Source organism: Lissotriton helveticus, chromosome 9 (genome assembly GCF_964261635.1).
Source record: "Lissotriton helveticus chromosome 9, aLisHel1.1, whole genome shotgun sequence".
Classification (NCBI taxonomy): domain Eukaryota; kingdom Metazoa; phylum Chordata; class Amphibia; order Caudata; family Salamandridae; genus Lissotriton; species Lissotriton helveticus.
Genome location: NC_136070.1, coordinates 803,887,452 through 803,904,275, shown reverse-complemented (window position 1 = coordinate 803,904,275; position 16,824 = coordinate 803,887,452). Strand labels below are relative to the sequence as shown.

The window sequence follows — 16,824 nt, the reverse complement described above, 5'->3', positions numbered from 1 at the left end:
CCCTCTAGTGCAAAACACTTTTTGATTTTCTTACAAACATCAGAAGGGGTAGGGGTAGAGTTAGACACACGGGGCAGGATATTAGAATTAGAATTTAACACGTTATTAGAAGGTGCAAGTAAATCTGTCCTCACAAACGTAATAGGCACTGTGGAGCTGTCCTGGGTGGTTTAATTCGTGTCAGTTGTCTCATGCTGAGGCAGGTGCAATAGTTCCCTCAAGGAGGCAAGGTGATTATTAGGTACATCTTTTACACGTTCAAGGACAGTGTCCACAATTTGGTTGGTAGCATCTTCACCATGACTGTAGCTATCTAAGAAAAACCGGTCGGTTTCAGTCTGAGTACTGATGGAGAGACAGAGTTCAGCAGTTGGGGTGTGAACGTGGGCTACGACAGTCTGGGGGTTTGGAGGAGCATGTATCCATGAGCTCAAGCCAGAGCGAGATACGCTAGGGCGGGTGGGGTGCTTCCTCTTGGCACTAGTGACTTTGGCGGGCTTTCTTTTTTTTTCTCCCCAGTGATTGCCTCACTGACCGTCGGGATATCCAGGGCAGTTGCAGCTGATGGAGAACCGTCAGATATAGTGCCATCAAGAGGAACTGCACAATTGGTGCTAATACCATTGGGTACGCTAGCATTCTGATAAGTACCCACCGAATTAAGAGGAAGAGGGGGTGCCCCCATACTGAGGGAGATGCGCCTCTCAGTCAATTCGGTCTCATTAGATACAATGCTAACAGCCCTTTCCAACATACTGTCAGTGCTTGTAGTTGTCGGCCTTGGGGGTAACTGCTCCACTCGCTGTCCCATAGTTGCATTGGGCTGATAGAACAAATGGAGCAAAATCGTTCTCACCTCAATTAGCTCGGTAAGTTCAGCGGGGCTCCGATGAAAGAGGGGTGGCCGAGCCCAGTCTCCTCCGACAGGCTCGCCCTTGGCCCGGGCACGCCTGCGCGCATCCCACGCTGCTGGAGCCCTGTAGGCATTTTAAACGCCTCCTGGGGCTTTGTGGCAGCATCTGCAGCATGCGCGCTGCAGGGGCTGCTGGGAGAAGTAGTCCAGTGGTTCCCCATAGTCCCCCAACACCGGAATGGCTGCAATGACTCTGGCGGCAGTGCGGCACCAACAACAGGTAAGGTTAACGAGCTCCCGCACTGCGGGAGCCCTGTAGGCCTTTTAAACGCCTCCTGGTGCTCTGTGGCGGCATCAGCGGCTCTGACACCCACTCCCACACTGATACAGACAGTCACACATCAACTGAGATGACATATTAGAATCGGTATCACTCATTACTAGTTTAGAAACATTATTCATTTCACTTATGCAATAGCTTACTATATATCTTCAAGTCTCAGAAACATTTACGAAAAACTTTCACTCACTGTATAATGTCGTGAGGGATGTTATTTGAGATGTCATCAGTGATGTCACTGACCATGACATGAGTGATGTAAAATGCGAGGTCATAAGCAGTGCATTGCGGAGGCTTAGGTTATAGTTTGCTCAGGTTAATATAATTGCTCTGGTTTTGTACGAGTGAAATCTGAGTCTAACTATATTTTTTTTCAGTGAATGTACGTTTGTATGTATGTGTGTATATGTATGTGTATAAGTTATACACACATATATATACATTTTCTGTTTTAAAAGACTAAAATTAAAGTGACTATATCGTTAGTGGAGAATCTCAGTTAAAATGGAACATTTTAAACTGTAAAAAATACAGAATGTTACCAGTTATAGTTAACTGATGTAACTATAACTCACTGCCCCGCCATGTACAGTATTGTCATCACTGATATAATTACAGATGATATCGGTGATATTAACAATTATGCCATATAACTTGTCGTGAGTGATGTAAAATGTGAGGTTATAAGGAGTGTATGGCGAGGGCACAAATTATAGTTACTTCATTTTGCTATAATGGGTGAATTTCAGTGATTTTTAGAATTTGAAATGTTAGACAATAGACGCCCAGCTTCTATCTACCCTCAATTTAGGCTTTACTAATAAGAACAGTATCCCCGAACTGACCAAGCGTGGTACATGTCCATAGTATATGCCAGTTTGTGCCCGGCTCTACACATTTTCTACAACATGTTTCAAAGCGAGTCTTATTCATAGTGTGTAGTCGAATAGGAGTATAATGCCATCTGTATAAAATCTTATGTTGAGTTTCTTGCCTCTGTGCATGCTGTACAAAATTATGTTTGCCCATATATAAAAACAGCATCCCAGTGTTCTGGACTTTTATGGGAGGCAAAGTCGGACTGAAGGGGACAGGTGTTGAGAACAGCATAGAGTCTTGAAACTAAATGTTGTGTTGGTGTGAGGGTTAAGATCAATTAAAAAATGTGTTGTTGCGTGACCCAGTGCCTGATCTGCAAGTTGTGGTACCTCTTTGAGGAATTCAATATGTATTTCCACTGTCCTCAAAAGAACTAATTTACCTGTTACATAGAAATCTTGAAGCCGAAGCATCCCTGCACTATCAATGACCAGAAGCAGCTTCTGTTGAGTCCTGTGGAGAAGTTTGCATTTCCCACAATGTAATGTCATGAGGGATAGATAAGCGGTAAGTCCTTATGGCAAATCAAATAGTCTCCGGTCTCTAGCTTTACTCTTGTTATGGGCGAGATGTAGAGTTTCAACCCCTTTGTCGCTTTGGGATCCACAGGATTTCCTCTAGTGTGCAGGTTGTTGGCTTTTAATCTATGAAGATGAAGCACCATATCTAGTCTGCGTCTCCCCAGAGCCATTCCACCACATAGCGTTTCTCTGCATTGCGTAATAGTGGCGTATGTCTGGCAAACCCAATCTTCCATTTTTAGGATATGTCCTACAAACTCTGATATGCACTCGTGTTTTTCCCCCCAATCCCAAACAAAAGTATTGCAGATATCTTGTACCTGTGAGCTGGAGGTCCTGTAAGACGTACAGTATCTTCCGGAGGATTAATATTTTAAGTGACGCTTCTCTCCCAAGCAAAGATAGGGCGTTATGCCACAAGTTTGGAAGAGCTTTAGCGATCTTCAATAACATTTTGTAATGTCCATCAAAAGGGTGTTTTAGGATGCCATAAATGTTTGCCACCCCACCCCCCTTTGACCATCTGCACAGACAGTGACATCACTGGATTTCCCATCAGCCCTGTGCACAGGAAGTGACATCCCTTTTTTTTTTTTCTGCCCACAGTAAGGTGCTCTCCTCCCTCCTCACAGGACCTATTTAATAATTACTTCGGAGCAGGCATGCAGCGATTTTGCCAAAAACCCTGGTGTTACCCATACTCGCTTAGAACGGCTGCCCTCCTCCTTGCTCCTAACTCCGACTGCCGCTCGTTGCACAGCTGCTAAACCGCACCACATAACACAGAAGGCGCATTCACAAATGCCTCCCGCAAGTTGTCGTGCACTCTCCCACAAGCTACACCAACCACTCACGCACAAATAGCACCCCACTTGCTCATACTCACACAAACCACGACCTGCTCCCACAGAACAAACCCCACCCAAACAACATGCCACACTCGCATGCACGCTTCTCAGCATCCACTTGCTCACCAAACATGCCACGGCGATATGGACCTTCTGCACAACCATGCTCTGGACCTACTCTGTCTGGCAGAAACATGGCTAAACCCATCCTCTGCACCAGACATTGCTACAGCCATCCCTGCTAGCTACAAGATTATTAGGCAACACTGCCAGCACAAGCACAAAGGGGCTTCTCGAGATCAATTTCAAAGGTACCATCGGCTGCACTACCTATACGGCCACCATCATCCGCTACATGGAATACCTCGTTTTCAAGATACACATCACAGCCAACTTCTCCCTGAGTGGAACCCTCGCATACAGAGCATTAGGACCCCACACCAATTTCACCAGCGACATTAGAGACTTTGCAGGACTGTTGAAGTCTATAATCAATAAAAGACATGAGGCAATGAAATTTGTAACATATCATATTATTATACAGATGCAAGGAGCCAGGGTCCGGTGTAGACCATTTATTTTATGGACGTTTTTTTTTTTTTTAATGTTTCAAAAACCTTTATTGGCATAAAAAAAAGAAGACACAGCCAGAGCGCCTACAACCCTGGGGCCGGCGGCAGGCAGCCATCATGTTGCATAGTGTTTCAGTGATTACACAGCCCATCAGCCGACAACCCAGAGGTCCGGCGGCAATGCGAATGCAAATATACATGGTACCAGCTGCATCGTGGAGAATCGGAGACTGCAAATACTTCTGTTTGAGCCTCGTCTGAGAGTACATAAGTACCCGGCATCTCGGTAATCTGCCCAATGAAGGTAACATAACTTGACGATAAATACTGAGTAGACCATGCCAAAATTAAACGCGGCATAGGCTAAGCCCCCCCTCCCCCCATTTTATGGAAGTTAACGTGGGTTTTTTATAGATTACAGTACATATTGAACATAGTGCACAAATCATACACAGCCAATGAGAGCTAGTAGCTTGGCGAAACAATAGGAGTTTGTACTTATTTATCCAATCATAAATCAGAAAAAGATCCTTAGATATATATATATATAGGCATTCATTAATGAAACCTGCAAGAACAACTTTGTAAAGACTATTATTAGATTTAAGAGGGCTCCAGAAGACTCTGAATTTAGATAAGGGTCAATTTGTTTTTGCAGCCAAGTATGGAGGTACTCTATGATCTCAGTTAGTTTTGAGGGAGGTAGATTCAGCCCAGAGGCAGCGTGACTTTACCGGTCACTCTCTGAAATGTTATTACAGACTCCAGTTGCAGACCAGGCTCGCCCGAAAGGTGCAATATGGAATGAAAGAAACAAGATCTATTCAGTTCAGATAATTGGTATAAATACTTAGTAAACTCATTGCCCGTTTTAAAGCTAGCCTCAAAATGGGAAACTGTGGATACATACAGTCTCTTCAAAACTTCTAGCACAGCACAATTTAGGACTCAGATGCATCTTGGAAATAAAAAAGAATTCAATCCCAAGAAAGTTTCAAATAAATCCTATATAATTTGATGGGTGCACCACCACCATTCCTCCTCTGTCCACTAACTATAAATGATCTGCGTTCAGTTCCTGCTCATTTCCGTCCTTGAATTCAGGAATGCCTGGTAGACCCTTGATGGTGACAGTGATTTGGTGCTGGTTATCCATATGGTACAAAAGAGACCTAACTGTTGAAATCAGGACCTACCCATGATTAGTAGACCAACACAAATTTCACTGCATCCCATTCTTCGTGAACAAGACGTGCAGAGCTGTGGTGGTGCAGTTAATATATGCTTAAACCTTGGCTGCATTCAGTTGTTGGCTTTCTTGGTCAAATTATGGTCGAAGAGTCACAAATTTTAAAATTTGCTTCGGATAAGAGGTCCCACAATCGCCAACGTTGATACTAAGTGGTCTGTAAGATTGCATGAGTTCTATTAGCTTGCCGAGATCCATTGTATTTTTGTTGATTTTTATTTTTCTTAACTCCTGATGAATCTGTATTTATAAATGTGTTTTAAAAAAACCTATGTTTTCATAACTTTTCTACATTTTTCTAATGATTTTAATCAATCGGCAATAAATATGTAATCTGAACCGGACCCTAGAGTAGAAGGGTCATTGTTGCTAAAAGTAAGGTGATATAGAGCTGTAGTCTGTCGTAGTGTGCATCAGGTACCTTTGCTTTCCTGGCTGAAGTGTTAGTGCTTGTAAAAAAAAAAATAAAGAAAAAAGACCAGTGTGCAAATTATTTACAAGGACTCAGTAACTCCAGAAGCCGACCATGGAGAAGCGTAGGATTGATGATGGGGCTCAGATTTCCAAACCATTTGCATTAAAATTCAGTGGTACTGTTTTTCTCTTATCTATGTCTCTGATTCTGTTCTTTATCCTTGCAGTCCCCGCAGTGTATTCATTCTTTGATGCCGTTCAAATCTTCTCATTTTGCCCAATTGAAAACAAATTTGCACTCCGTATGCGATTTAGGCAGCCTTCAAATCAAGTACCCATTAACACTGGTTTATAGGAATTGTTGTGTTTAAAAGATCTTATTTTCTTCCCTTTTTTACTATTCAGAAGTGTGATGAACCACTATTAAATGCTGTAAAAGTTCACCTGATAAACATGTTTTTATCACAATATTAAACGCGTTTTTCCAATGTTTCTTGATGTTTTATTTTGTTGTAGGTGATTGATAAAAGTGGTTCAAGGATTGGAGAATATGAAGATGTCTCAAAAGTAGAAAAGTATGAGATTTCAAATGATGCTTATGAACAACGATCAGGTAAAACAGCCTTTTAGAAAGAGTTAAGTTCCGTGTACACATACACACACACACACACTACACACACACTTGCAGATGCATTTCAATAAGTTTATGGAGTACAAACTGGAAGAGATATAACTTTTGTAAGCTACGTACGTACACATCTTAACAGTAGCTATGGCGATTTCCTTGGTTCAACCCATCACCCCTGACACACTTCAACTGCATTTCTAATGTAATCCTCACTCATCCATTCCATTCTTGAACCATTGTATCCTTATCATGTATTCATGTAGAAAGGACCGGCATATAAAGTATCCCACTTAAAGTCCACAAACATTTCCACAACATGCCCTTAACTATTGAAATGCACCTTGATAAGGTAGCGTTTTTGCTGCAGTGGCGCCTCGTGCTTTTAGCGCTGATATCGCTTTTAAAAATTTCCTGTTTAGCTATTTGTGTTTGTTTTTTTGTTGGTATTCCCTGATTTTAAAACTTCCTCTCACCTGCAACATAATAGTTCCTACACCGCTACTCGAGCGGGTCCGGTTCCTGGGGTGGGAGTCCATTTCCGGCGCCATCTTGGAGTGGTGTGGGGTCGCTTTCAGGCGCCAGTACTTGCGTGCGCTCTACTGCGCAGGAGCCAGCTAGGGTCTTCTACTTAAGGCGAGTCCCTTTGAGGCTCGGCCTTGATAAGGTAGCGTTTTTGCTGCAGTGGCGCCTCGCGCTTTTAGCGCTGATATCGCTTTTAAAAAATTCCTGTTTAGCTATTTGTTTTTGTTTTTTGTTGGTATTCCCTGATTTTAAAACTTCCTCTCACCTGCAACATAATAGTTCCTACACCGCTACTCGAGCGGGTCCGGTTCCTGGGGTGGGAGTCCATTTCCGGCGCCATCTTGGAGTGGTGTGGGGTTGCTTTCAGGCGCCAGTACTTACGTGCGCTCTACTGCGCAGGAGCCAGCTAGGGTCTTCTACTTAAAGCTCCTCCCCCAGCGCAGCGGGATCGCGCAGCGGGGGCGCCTTCGCTTAGCCTGAGTCGTGCCAGAGTCCTGCCCGTCTGCGCCCATCAGCGTCTCGTTGGCGGACGGGGCAGGACGGTTCGGCCTTTTGTTCTTTTGGTTGCTTGTTTGTGTTGTTTATTTCGCGCCCTTTCCATCTGCTCTCGGTGGATATGTTATCGGAGGCTCTCATTACCTTTCCTTGTCCTCTTTTGGGAAATTTGGAAGAGAATCTTGCTCTCTTCCATGAATGGCTTATAGCCAGATTTGAGACCCTAATCCCCGAAAAGAAGCTCAGATTTGGTGAGCGAAGAGCATCGGCCCCGTGGTTCACTCCCCAGCTGAGGATACAAAGGCAGGATTGTAAAAGGGCTGAGAGAGTCTGGAGGCGGGCCTATGACCCGACTGAAAAACTGAAATTTCGAGCAGTAATTAAAGCCTATCATCAGTCAATTTGGGATGGAAAAAAAGCCTATTTTGAACGCCGTATTGATGAGGCTGAAAATGTCGGCAAAGAAATTTTTAAAGCAGTTCAGGATTTTACTTCTACTGCTGTTTGTACTCTTAGTCATACTCACACTGACTCTTGGATACAACAACTAGCTACCTTCTTTGTTAGTAAGATTACAACTATCCAAGCCTCTCTCTCTTACTCTTGCCCACGACCGGATTCGAGTCACTTAACTTCATCATCTCTTGTGGAGGGTCAAGGCCCTTTCCTCTCTGAATTTCCTCACATGGGTCTTAATACATCTTTGGATCTTTTGTCAGGTCTGAAATCTGGCTCCCCTTTAGACCCATGCCCGGCCAAGTATTTGGGGAAAGTGGCACCTGCCTTAAATGCCTTGCTAAACCCTCTCCTGAACTCTTCCTTGTCTACAGGTGTGGTGCCACAGGCATGGAAGCGCGCCATGATCCTACCACTGCTCAAGAAACCTACCTTGGACCCCCTCATCCATGCCAACTACAGGCCAATCTCCCTTCTCCCTGCCCTGGCGAAAGTGGCCGAGAGATACGTGCACAGGACAATTTCCAGTTTCATCGAAGGAAACGACCTGTTGCACGTTTCGCAATCCGGTTTCCGTGCTAATTTTAGCACGGAGACGGCTTTACTCGAGGTCACCGATGCCATCAGGGAAGTGCTAGATTCTGGGGGAAAGGCCATGTTAGTTATGCTTGACTTGTCGGCGGCATTCGACACCGTTCCTCACGATGGCCTCCTTGCAAGACTCTGGGAATGTGGCCTTCGTGGAACGGTGTGGAACTGGCTCAAATCCTTCCTGGCCGACTGCCGGCAAATGATCTGGGCGCCCCCTTTCTCCGCTGACATGGCCCCGCTAGAGGTGGGAGTCCCTCAGGGCTCCATTCTTAGCGCTATGCTTTTTAACATCTTTATGGCCCCTCTGGCGGCAGTGGCGGAGTCGTTTGGCGCCCAGATCATATCATATGCTGATGACACCCAGCTCCTATTCACATGTGATAGGGGCGGGTTGTTTAATGGCATACAGATTAGGGATTGTCTTGGTGCGGTCTTTGAATGGTTTAGGTGTCATGGCTTAAAGGGCAACTCCGACAAGTCGGAGCTGCTCTTTTTTGGCTGCGCTCCCGATCCTAATTGGAAATCTTGGTGGCCACAAGACGTTTCCCCCTGACAACGTGTCTTTCAAGGCCAAAAATTTGGGAGTGATAGTGGACTGTGAACTGTCTTTTGGCCCTCACATCTCGTGTCTTTCAGGAAAATGCTTTGGCATTCTGCGGATGCTGAGGAAATTTCTTCCCTTAGTATCACTCAATCATAGGAAAATAATTGTCCAGGCCTTGATTGGTTCTCGACTGGACTACGCAAACGCTCTCTTTCTGGGTCTCCCGAAATATCTTTTGACCCGTTTGCAAGTAGTTCAGAACTCGGCAGCCCGAGCTATCTTTGGACTCCCGAGAAGAGCAGGTGCCACTGTTTTATTGAACACCTTACACTGGCTACCTATCTCGAAGAGAATTCTTTTCAAAAGCCTGACCGTGGCCTTTAAAGCTTTACACGGCACCGGCCCCAAGTACATTGGAAAACGTCTTTCCCGGTATTTACCTAGCAGGACCCTGAGGTCATCCTGTCTGTCCATGATGACAGTTCCTGCAATTAGGCGTGCAAGAATGGGAGGTCGGTCGTTTCGCTATTTAGCACCAAAGGCTTGGAACGATCTACCATTATCCCTGAGGCAGGCTCCCAGTCTTCTTGTTTTTAGGAAAGACCTGAAAACGTGGCTCTATACGAAATAGATCTCTTTTCCTTTTTTGTTTCTGCATCTTGCTGTTGTGTGGTTGTTTTTATTTGCTGATATTCTTCGCCAAAGCGCCGGGATGCTCCATGGAGTAGCCGTGCGCTATAGAAGAATTAAATTAACATAACATTAACATAACCTTTGTTAGTATGACCTGTCAAAAATGTCACCCACATCTGTATGCATTTTTCCAAGCCCTGGGACTACTGATATAGTCTGTACCCTCACAATCTTGCCGAGCTTTTTTAAAATTTTTGTTGCTCTTTTATGGGAGCTCCACTTACAGTCACTAACACCAACCACCTTTGCCTGTATGCGGGATCACAAAAAATATACAGTCGAGAACTTTTTTCTCTGTACATTTTAATGCAGTGGTACCTATGCGCTGCTAGGTGAGCTTGTTGGTGTAAATCTTTGATAGTCATTGGCATGAAGTAGCTAGATCCATCATATTGTGCTGCATGTGCCTTGTTGTGAAATGGTGGCAGGGCGGATCTACTTTTCAATCTGCAAATGGAGTTGTCACTGAAAGACACTTAGCAGCCATGTTGGTACAGAGTTTTAGCTACAACAGGAGACATACGAGTACATACAAAATAATTACAAGAGGTGTGACTTGATGAGGTGTGCCAGTCAGTCGAAGGCACCCCTAGGAGCCGCACACAGCAGTTGGTAGGTTATGAAGCCACTAACACCCATACCGGGAACTTTACCGACCAGGGCGTGTCTTGGCTGTAATGGGATGTTAGTGGATTATCAAGCAGTGTTATCACCAATGATTCGTGTAGCACTCTGTGGGGGCTTGATACCTCATCCTCCCGAAGGAGGGAGCTGCTGAGACTATCAATGCTGTATGATTATGCTTTCTACCGCCTACGCAATGGCACAGCACAGATTGGGGACCATGTTTCCATATTAAACAAAAAGTATAATGTACTAGGAGAAAACAGGCCGGTTTCAACGAAATTGGAACTTTGTTGAAAACAAACCCATGGAATCTATCCACGTTCCAGGTGCAGTTTTAACAAGACCGGTAAAGGGGCGCTTGTAATAAACCCCGTAGTCCCACAGCCCCGTAATCATTTGATATTCCCTCCATCCGGTCGGGAAGTGGACCGGGGCCAAGGAGCTCGTGGGGTTTCAACTGTGCTCCAATTTTATAAACGTGCTAGGGCCATTACGCCCTTCCCTGCAAAATGTTTCTGTACAGGTAGGAAAAGTTGAGGTACGACCGTTTGTAACTTGCTCGTATTATGGCACTGAAGTACTTGTCTTCTGAATTCAGTTGTTTTATTGTTACATGTGTCTAAAGATTACACGCTTTTGTTGTTCAGATTCTGTTCGTTCATTCCTCAAACGGAATAAGATGGGACAGTTCAAAGATGAAAGCTTGGCGAAGTCTGACCTCGAGCAGAAGCTGGCGGTGGACAAATCTTTGTCCGAGACGATTGCGGTAGGAGCACGCTGCGAAATCCACACTGCAGGGCAGCCTACAAAACGTGGCACCGTCATGTATTCAGGTGTGTAGCTTCACGTTGTTCATGAGCAAACTGGCTTTAAGTTTCATTGTGCTTTTTCTACATTGATTCTTTTGTGCACAATCACAGCTTCTCATAGCTTTGCAAATTGTAATAATCATTATTTCAAAACGTGTTCTTTTTTAAATAACCAAGATAGTTTTAACCACATTACTTCCTACTGTTCTGGTCCAGAACCAGGCTAAGGGCCTATAAAGGCGAGAACATTGAACTACTGCATACTCACAGCTAATGGAACATTACACCCAATGAGTGCATAATATTTCAAATTAAATAGGAAGAAACTCTAAAAACATAACCCTGAAATACTAATCATGAGCAGCTACCATTGTTGGCCTTCTAGAACGCCATCATCTTCAGTGCATCTCCCAGTGTGCCATTGTACTAATATAGCGAAGTAACCACCTACTGACGAACATACTGTAACCTTATAGCCCCCCATAGTGGGCTATACCGGCTATTAAAGACAGCCGGTATAGCCCTACTACGAAGGGCTATAAGGCTATTAGAACATTCTGCCACTAGAGGGCAGAATGTTCTAACAAATAAAACAAAGGCCTCTCGAAGCTCGAGCGGATTTAAATCCCCTCAAACTCCACAAGGCCTTTCTAAAACTTTGGAATGTTGCTCTGCTGGCCTTTACCGGCCCATAGAAGCAGGGAGCACTCCATTGACTTCAATGGAGCTGCCAACATTCTTATAGTTGTTAAATTCCCTGTAATGAGGAAAGAGGGCCTTTAATAATCAGATCAGTGTAGCTTGAGATAATGGTTAGACCAGTCCACCTACTGATGGTAAAATATTCTAATTGACCAGAGAGAAACAAAAAAGCTGTGTGGCATGTTTGAATTAATCTCTGCCACGGGTAATCATTCTGGGCCGTATTCCAGCCTATTGTGTGTTTTGATAATTATTGCCCCTACATGCAGGGCCAGGCATACAAAGTGGCTTGGACCTGCACCAGAAGGGGAGTTCCAGACAAAACCTCCAGACCAATGTTTGCCTTCTAGAGCCTAATCAGTCCGGCACATCCTGATTCTACCTCACTTCGAACTTTGCATCCATATTCTAGGAACAACTTTTGTACTAAAGAATACTTTAGTTAATGTCAGTCAATCACTCTGGGCTGCTTTTCAGTCCTTTTTTTTTATTAGTTTGCCTATGCCGTTACATTTTAGAACCAGCTACATGTAGATCAAACTGAACACTTGCAAACAGACCTCAATGTAGAAGACAGGCCCAGTTTTACCAGTTGAGGGATGAGGAACCTTTGGCTTTCATGTGCACACTGTACAGATCAACCCATAATGACTAAAGATAAACTAAAGTAGGCAACTGCTACTGTCCCAGTCTTTCATTCCATAGCAGTTTACCGCACTACTCTGAGCAAATGGACAGAGTACAAACATGCAAGGAGGAGCTGCTCAATGTACCAACTTCTCAAAATTAGTGATTTCCCTGACTTCCAAAGCATTATGGATCAGGTAGCGGGAGGGGGAGATAAGGAAGCATGAGAAGGAACAGGAGAATTAAGGTGTAACTCACAACCTAGAAAGTCAATGGCAAAAAGCAAATGGTGAACATTCATGGCAATATTGAGCATTAACAAAGAAGAGTTGGAAAAAAGTGATATCCAATTTCATTAGTTGCTTTGGAGCAGAGAATCTTATAAGTGAAACAAAACCAAAATACAAATTTTTGGCTTGACAAATCTGGATGCCTCCTCCTAAATCTTTAATGTTGACATGTATGAGTTTTCTCTTTCTGTGGATAGACTGTTTCTGCCTCTTATTTCACCCAGTGGTATCTCTGTCTGTGTGCCTGTATAGGGCAACATTGAAGGAGATGGCATCGCTAAGCGGACGCTCTTTCTCTGTTCTTCATGGAAGGGGATTTACTGCTGAGGACTAGTTACCCAACTAGGAACATCCCATGAAGTACTAATTGCGATACAAATAGTCCTCCATTCCATCGAGGGAATCTGCCAGTTCCAGGAGGAGATCGTCTCTAGAGTAGCTGCACAGGGCTCATACCGGTCTCTGAGCTTTGATTACCCACTCCTATCGAGCAGCGGCGAATGCTATCTCCCGCAATTTTAAACAAGTGATTTGTAATGTCCACACAAGTTCCCCCTTAGTGCTATATGCAGAATGACATGAACAGAAATAAATAGTAAGGTACAGCTTTGTATGTTCACCAGCAAGAATCGTATCCTCAGTTGCAGCCCCATGTGTGCCTGTTTGTGGCTTCACACTTCAGAGTTGGAACCCTATACTCCCTGAATGAATGAAGGTTTTTATAAAGAGCTACTGTTACCTACAATAGCACCCAGTATAAGAGAAATGCTAGGTTTTAATATGTTTGCGAAAAAGAAGATAGATGTGTTTAATGTGGATATGTAGAGAAACTTTGATTGTTTCTTTCGACAACACATTAGACTAGACATTGATTACATGGATTGGAGCAGACTTCTCCACGTCATCCCTGCGAACCAGTTGTGGTGATTTATGTCTCTGTGTCCTATTTGCCTGTTTTAACCCCTTCGATGCGGATGACAAAGCCAGCTCGTCATGGGCGTTACCTGCGCTACGCGGATGACGAGCTGGCTTTGTCACAAACCGCGCGTTTTTCAAAAATCAGCGCACAGCGGGAAAACCCGCTAGCGCGGTAGCGGTTAAGACGTTTCTAGAGCCTGAAGACCTTAATGTGGCCTTGAGATACTATAATTGCACCTAATTGTATCCACACCAGGTTGGAATGTTGCTGCACAACCTGTAAGAATACATTATTCAGTAGATTAAAGGTACTGCCCTGAAAGCGCTGTGTCCCTTTTTAGCTCTCACTTTTGACTTGCTATTTTGAAAGCCATCTTACCTTTTCGTTGCCTACTTGAAGCCCCATCAGAAAGAGAGAAGCCTCTAATGTCGGGGTCCCTTGGCCAGATAACCAAATAGGACATGGCTGTGCATTTCCATTGTGAACACTAGATACTTTAAAGATCATCACTCAGATAAACCTTTGAAGAAGAATTTGATGTTGTTTTCATACCACGTGTATGATCACTCCCATTTCAGCTGTTCAGGATTCCATCCTGTTTGCCTACATTGTGGTCATCTGTATCTGTTTTTAGGATTGATGAATTATTTTTAAAGGTCATTATTTTGCGTAGAGTATGGAAAATGCTCCAAATGCTGCTTTTTGAAAGGTTTCAGTGGCACTGGAACACGTTTTCTCTGGTGTATCAGCCTCTTGTGCTTCTATAACATCTTCATTTCCAGTGCCTCAAGTCTTGGAGGTTAAGACACTTCTTTTTTTCTTCTTAGTCTTGAGAGGAGCTTGATACTCCCATACATAAAAGATGTTTTCTATACGGTGTTGACTTTCATTTGCCCTTTTTGATCAAAGGTATTTCTTTACTGTGGCTATGAGACAAAACTTTTGAAAGAACTACTAAAACATCCTGCCCTCTACACCCATTGTCTATGTTGGGAGGGCCAGGAACTTACACCCTGAGGTTATGGTTGTGAACAGTATTCTATTTCTTGTTGTTCCAGCACTTTCGCTTTCAGTAGAACTGACCTCAGAGGGGCAGGGAGAGACTAAGGTGCCTGGTAATGATGCCTCTGCTCTCTGATGGTATCACATTGATGCCTAAACAGCAGACTTATAATCTTTTTTGATTCACCAGTCAATATTTTCATAGTTCGTAATCTGTGAAAAGCCATTGTATCCATAAGAAAAGATTCTAGAGTAGAAGTTGAGTATTTGTAGTTTTGTTGAAGAGATTCATCAATTCCCACTCTAGCCAAGGAAAATTGTCGTTTTCGTCTGCTTTAGTTTCCTTCTAAGATGCAAGAGGAAAGACTGTTTGGGGTGGACCTCTAGTAGCTATAAATTCAGATATTGAATTTGTTGCGCACACTTTGGTTTCTGCATAATGTTGTTTAGTCGTTTTGTTTATGTACTGGTATCAGTTTAGCGTGCTGGTCAGGAATGAGGTTGCCTGCCTCATGAAAAATAATGAAATTATTTCAAGTGTTACTGTACTCTTGGCACCTAGCCGCATAGCTGTATGACCTATTTACTAAAATTCAAAAAGCTTTATAAGGTACATTTTACATGACCATAAAAGCATGCTAAAAACATAGGATAACATATATATATTTTACACAGTCTATATTAATTTACAAGTACAGTCCGTGTTTCGATAAAACCAAGAAGGCAATTCAATAAAATCTATTAATCACAACAATTCATTAATATTAAAAAGAAAGTGAAAACATCACTTTGTGTATAAGGTGCATTCAGCTTTAAATTTCGCAAAAACAAAAGTGTTTGGGATCCTCAGTTTTCTCATAAGTTAAAGCCTCCAGTTGGGAATATGTCTTTTCTTTTCTTAATTGCCATTTGAATAAAATTACAAGCAGCATTCATAATTTTTCGTCCTCCAAGCTACATATAATATTAAAGGATTGCTTATAGTGATAAGATGTATTTTTTTAAGTAGATGTTTCAAAGTAAATCTACAAATGTCCCTGTAGAAAACACAAAATAATAAAAAAAATGCAGTGTGGTTTGCTGCGATTTACCATCGCATGGACAGTTTGGTAATAAATGATAAATTTTCCTCTTCGTGGGGAATGCAACCAAATAATGTAGAGTACCAAATCTTAATCTAGTCAGAAAGAACCTTTGTTGGACATTTCTGAGTAAGACAAGGTAGGGTTGTATGCACATAAAAAAAGGCGTTCATGATAAGAAATAACACTTTGTTTTGTTATTTGCCCCCCCTCCCTTGCTAAGTCCATAGCTAAGTCCATAGCAGCAACACATCTTGTTTTCAATTCTTTCCTACTATATTCTATGATCCACATAGGTTCCTTACGCTCTAGAACTATTTTGCAGCTTTTTAGTAGTGTTTGTATATATTCAAGCCACACCAATTTTCTACTATTATCTAGAGCCAAACAGTCAAGTATTATATTCTTTGTGAACCTAGCTTGTCCAAATTCCATGCCATAATGTTAGCCCAGCTGTTTTTATAAAATCAGTGATGTAAGGGACAGACAATTCTCTATGAGCTGTGCAATTAGATGTAGAACTTGGGACTGCTAGCAAACGTTTTAAACACTTATTCTCCTGTATTTATGTACTCAAAATCACACAATTTCAGCGAATGTATGAACATTGTAAAATTTACTTTCACATACTATGTTTATCCTGTTGCATTTTTTACATTTTCTATTCTGCGGATCCATCTCCACTGGCACACATTTCAAATACGTTTTTCAAAAAATTAACATTGATAACCAATAATGTAAAAATGAAAATAACACATAAATGTTGAATATTCCATTGTAAACAATGTGAGTCTTCTTTTAGCAGTGGTCCCAAAGCATTTTGAGATCTATGATCCCTTCTTCAGGGGTACTAGAATAAGCAAAACAATTCTATCTAATTTGAATCTCAATTAAAGATACAGGAAGGAGATAATTAATTTAAATAACCAACTAGAAAGAATCGTAATTCAAGGCTTTAGTTCATAGAAACCATTATATCCAGGCGTTTTATAGTGCCTGCACCAAACATGCTAAATGCACAAAGCGTCTTGTTAAACATGCTTGAGTGATGCTCAATGCTTTTGAAAAAACATGCTGACAATAACGTGCTTAAAAGGTGGTTGAATCCAGTGCAGAAAACTGCTTTTGACAGATTGTGAAATAGCGAATAAACCAACTTTG

At 42.7% G+C, this 16,824-nt stretch overlaps 1 protein-coding gene across 1 annotated transcript in view; it reads left to right on the top strand.

Annotated features, from left to right (window-relative positions):
* The window catches only part of TBCB (tubulin folding cofactor B), a 128,840-nt gene that overhangs the window by 59,548 nt on the left and 52,468 nt on the right, over positions 1-16,824 (top strand). Inside the window, exons 3-4 of the mRNA XM_078660932.1 lie at positions 6,193-6,289; positions 10,880-11,065. Coding sequence (XP_078517058.1) covers positions 6,193-6,289; positions 10,880-11,065 — 283 coding nt within the window. The remainder of the gene's footprint in view (positions 1-6,192; positions 6,290-10,879; positions 11,066-16,824) is intronic.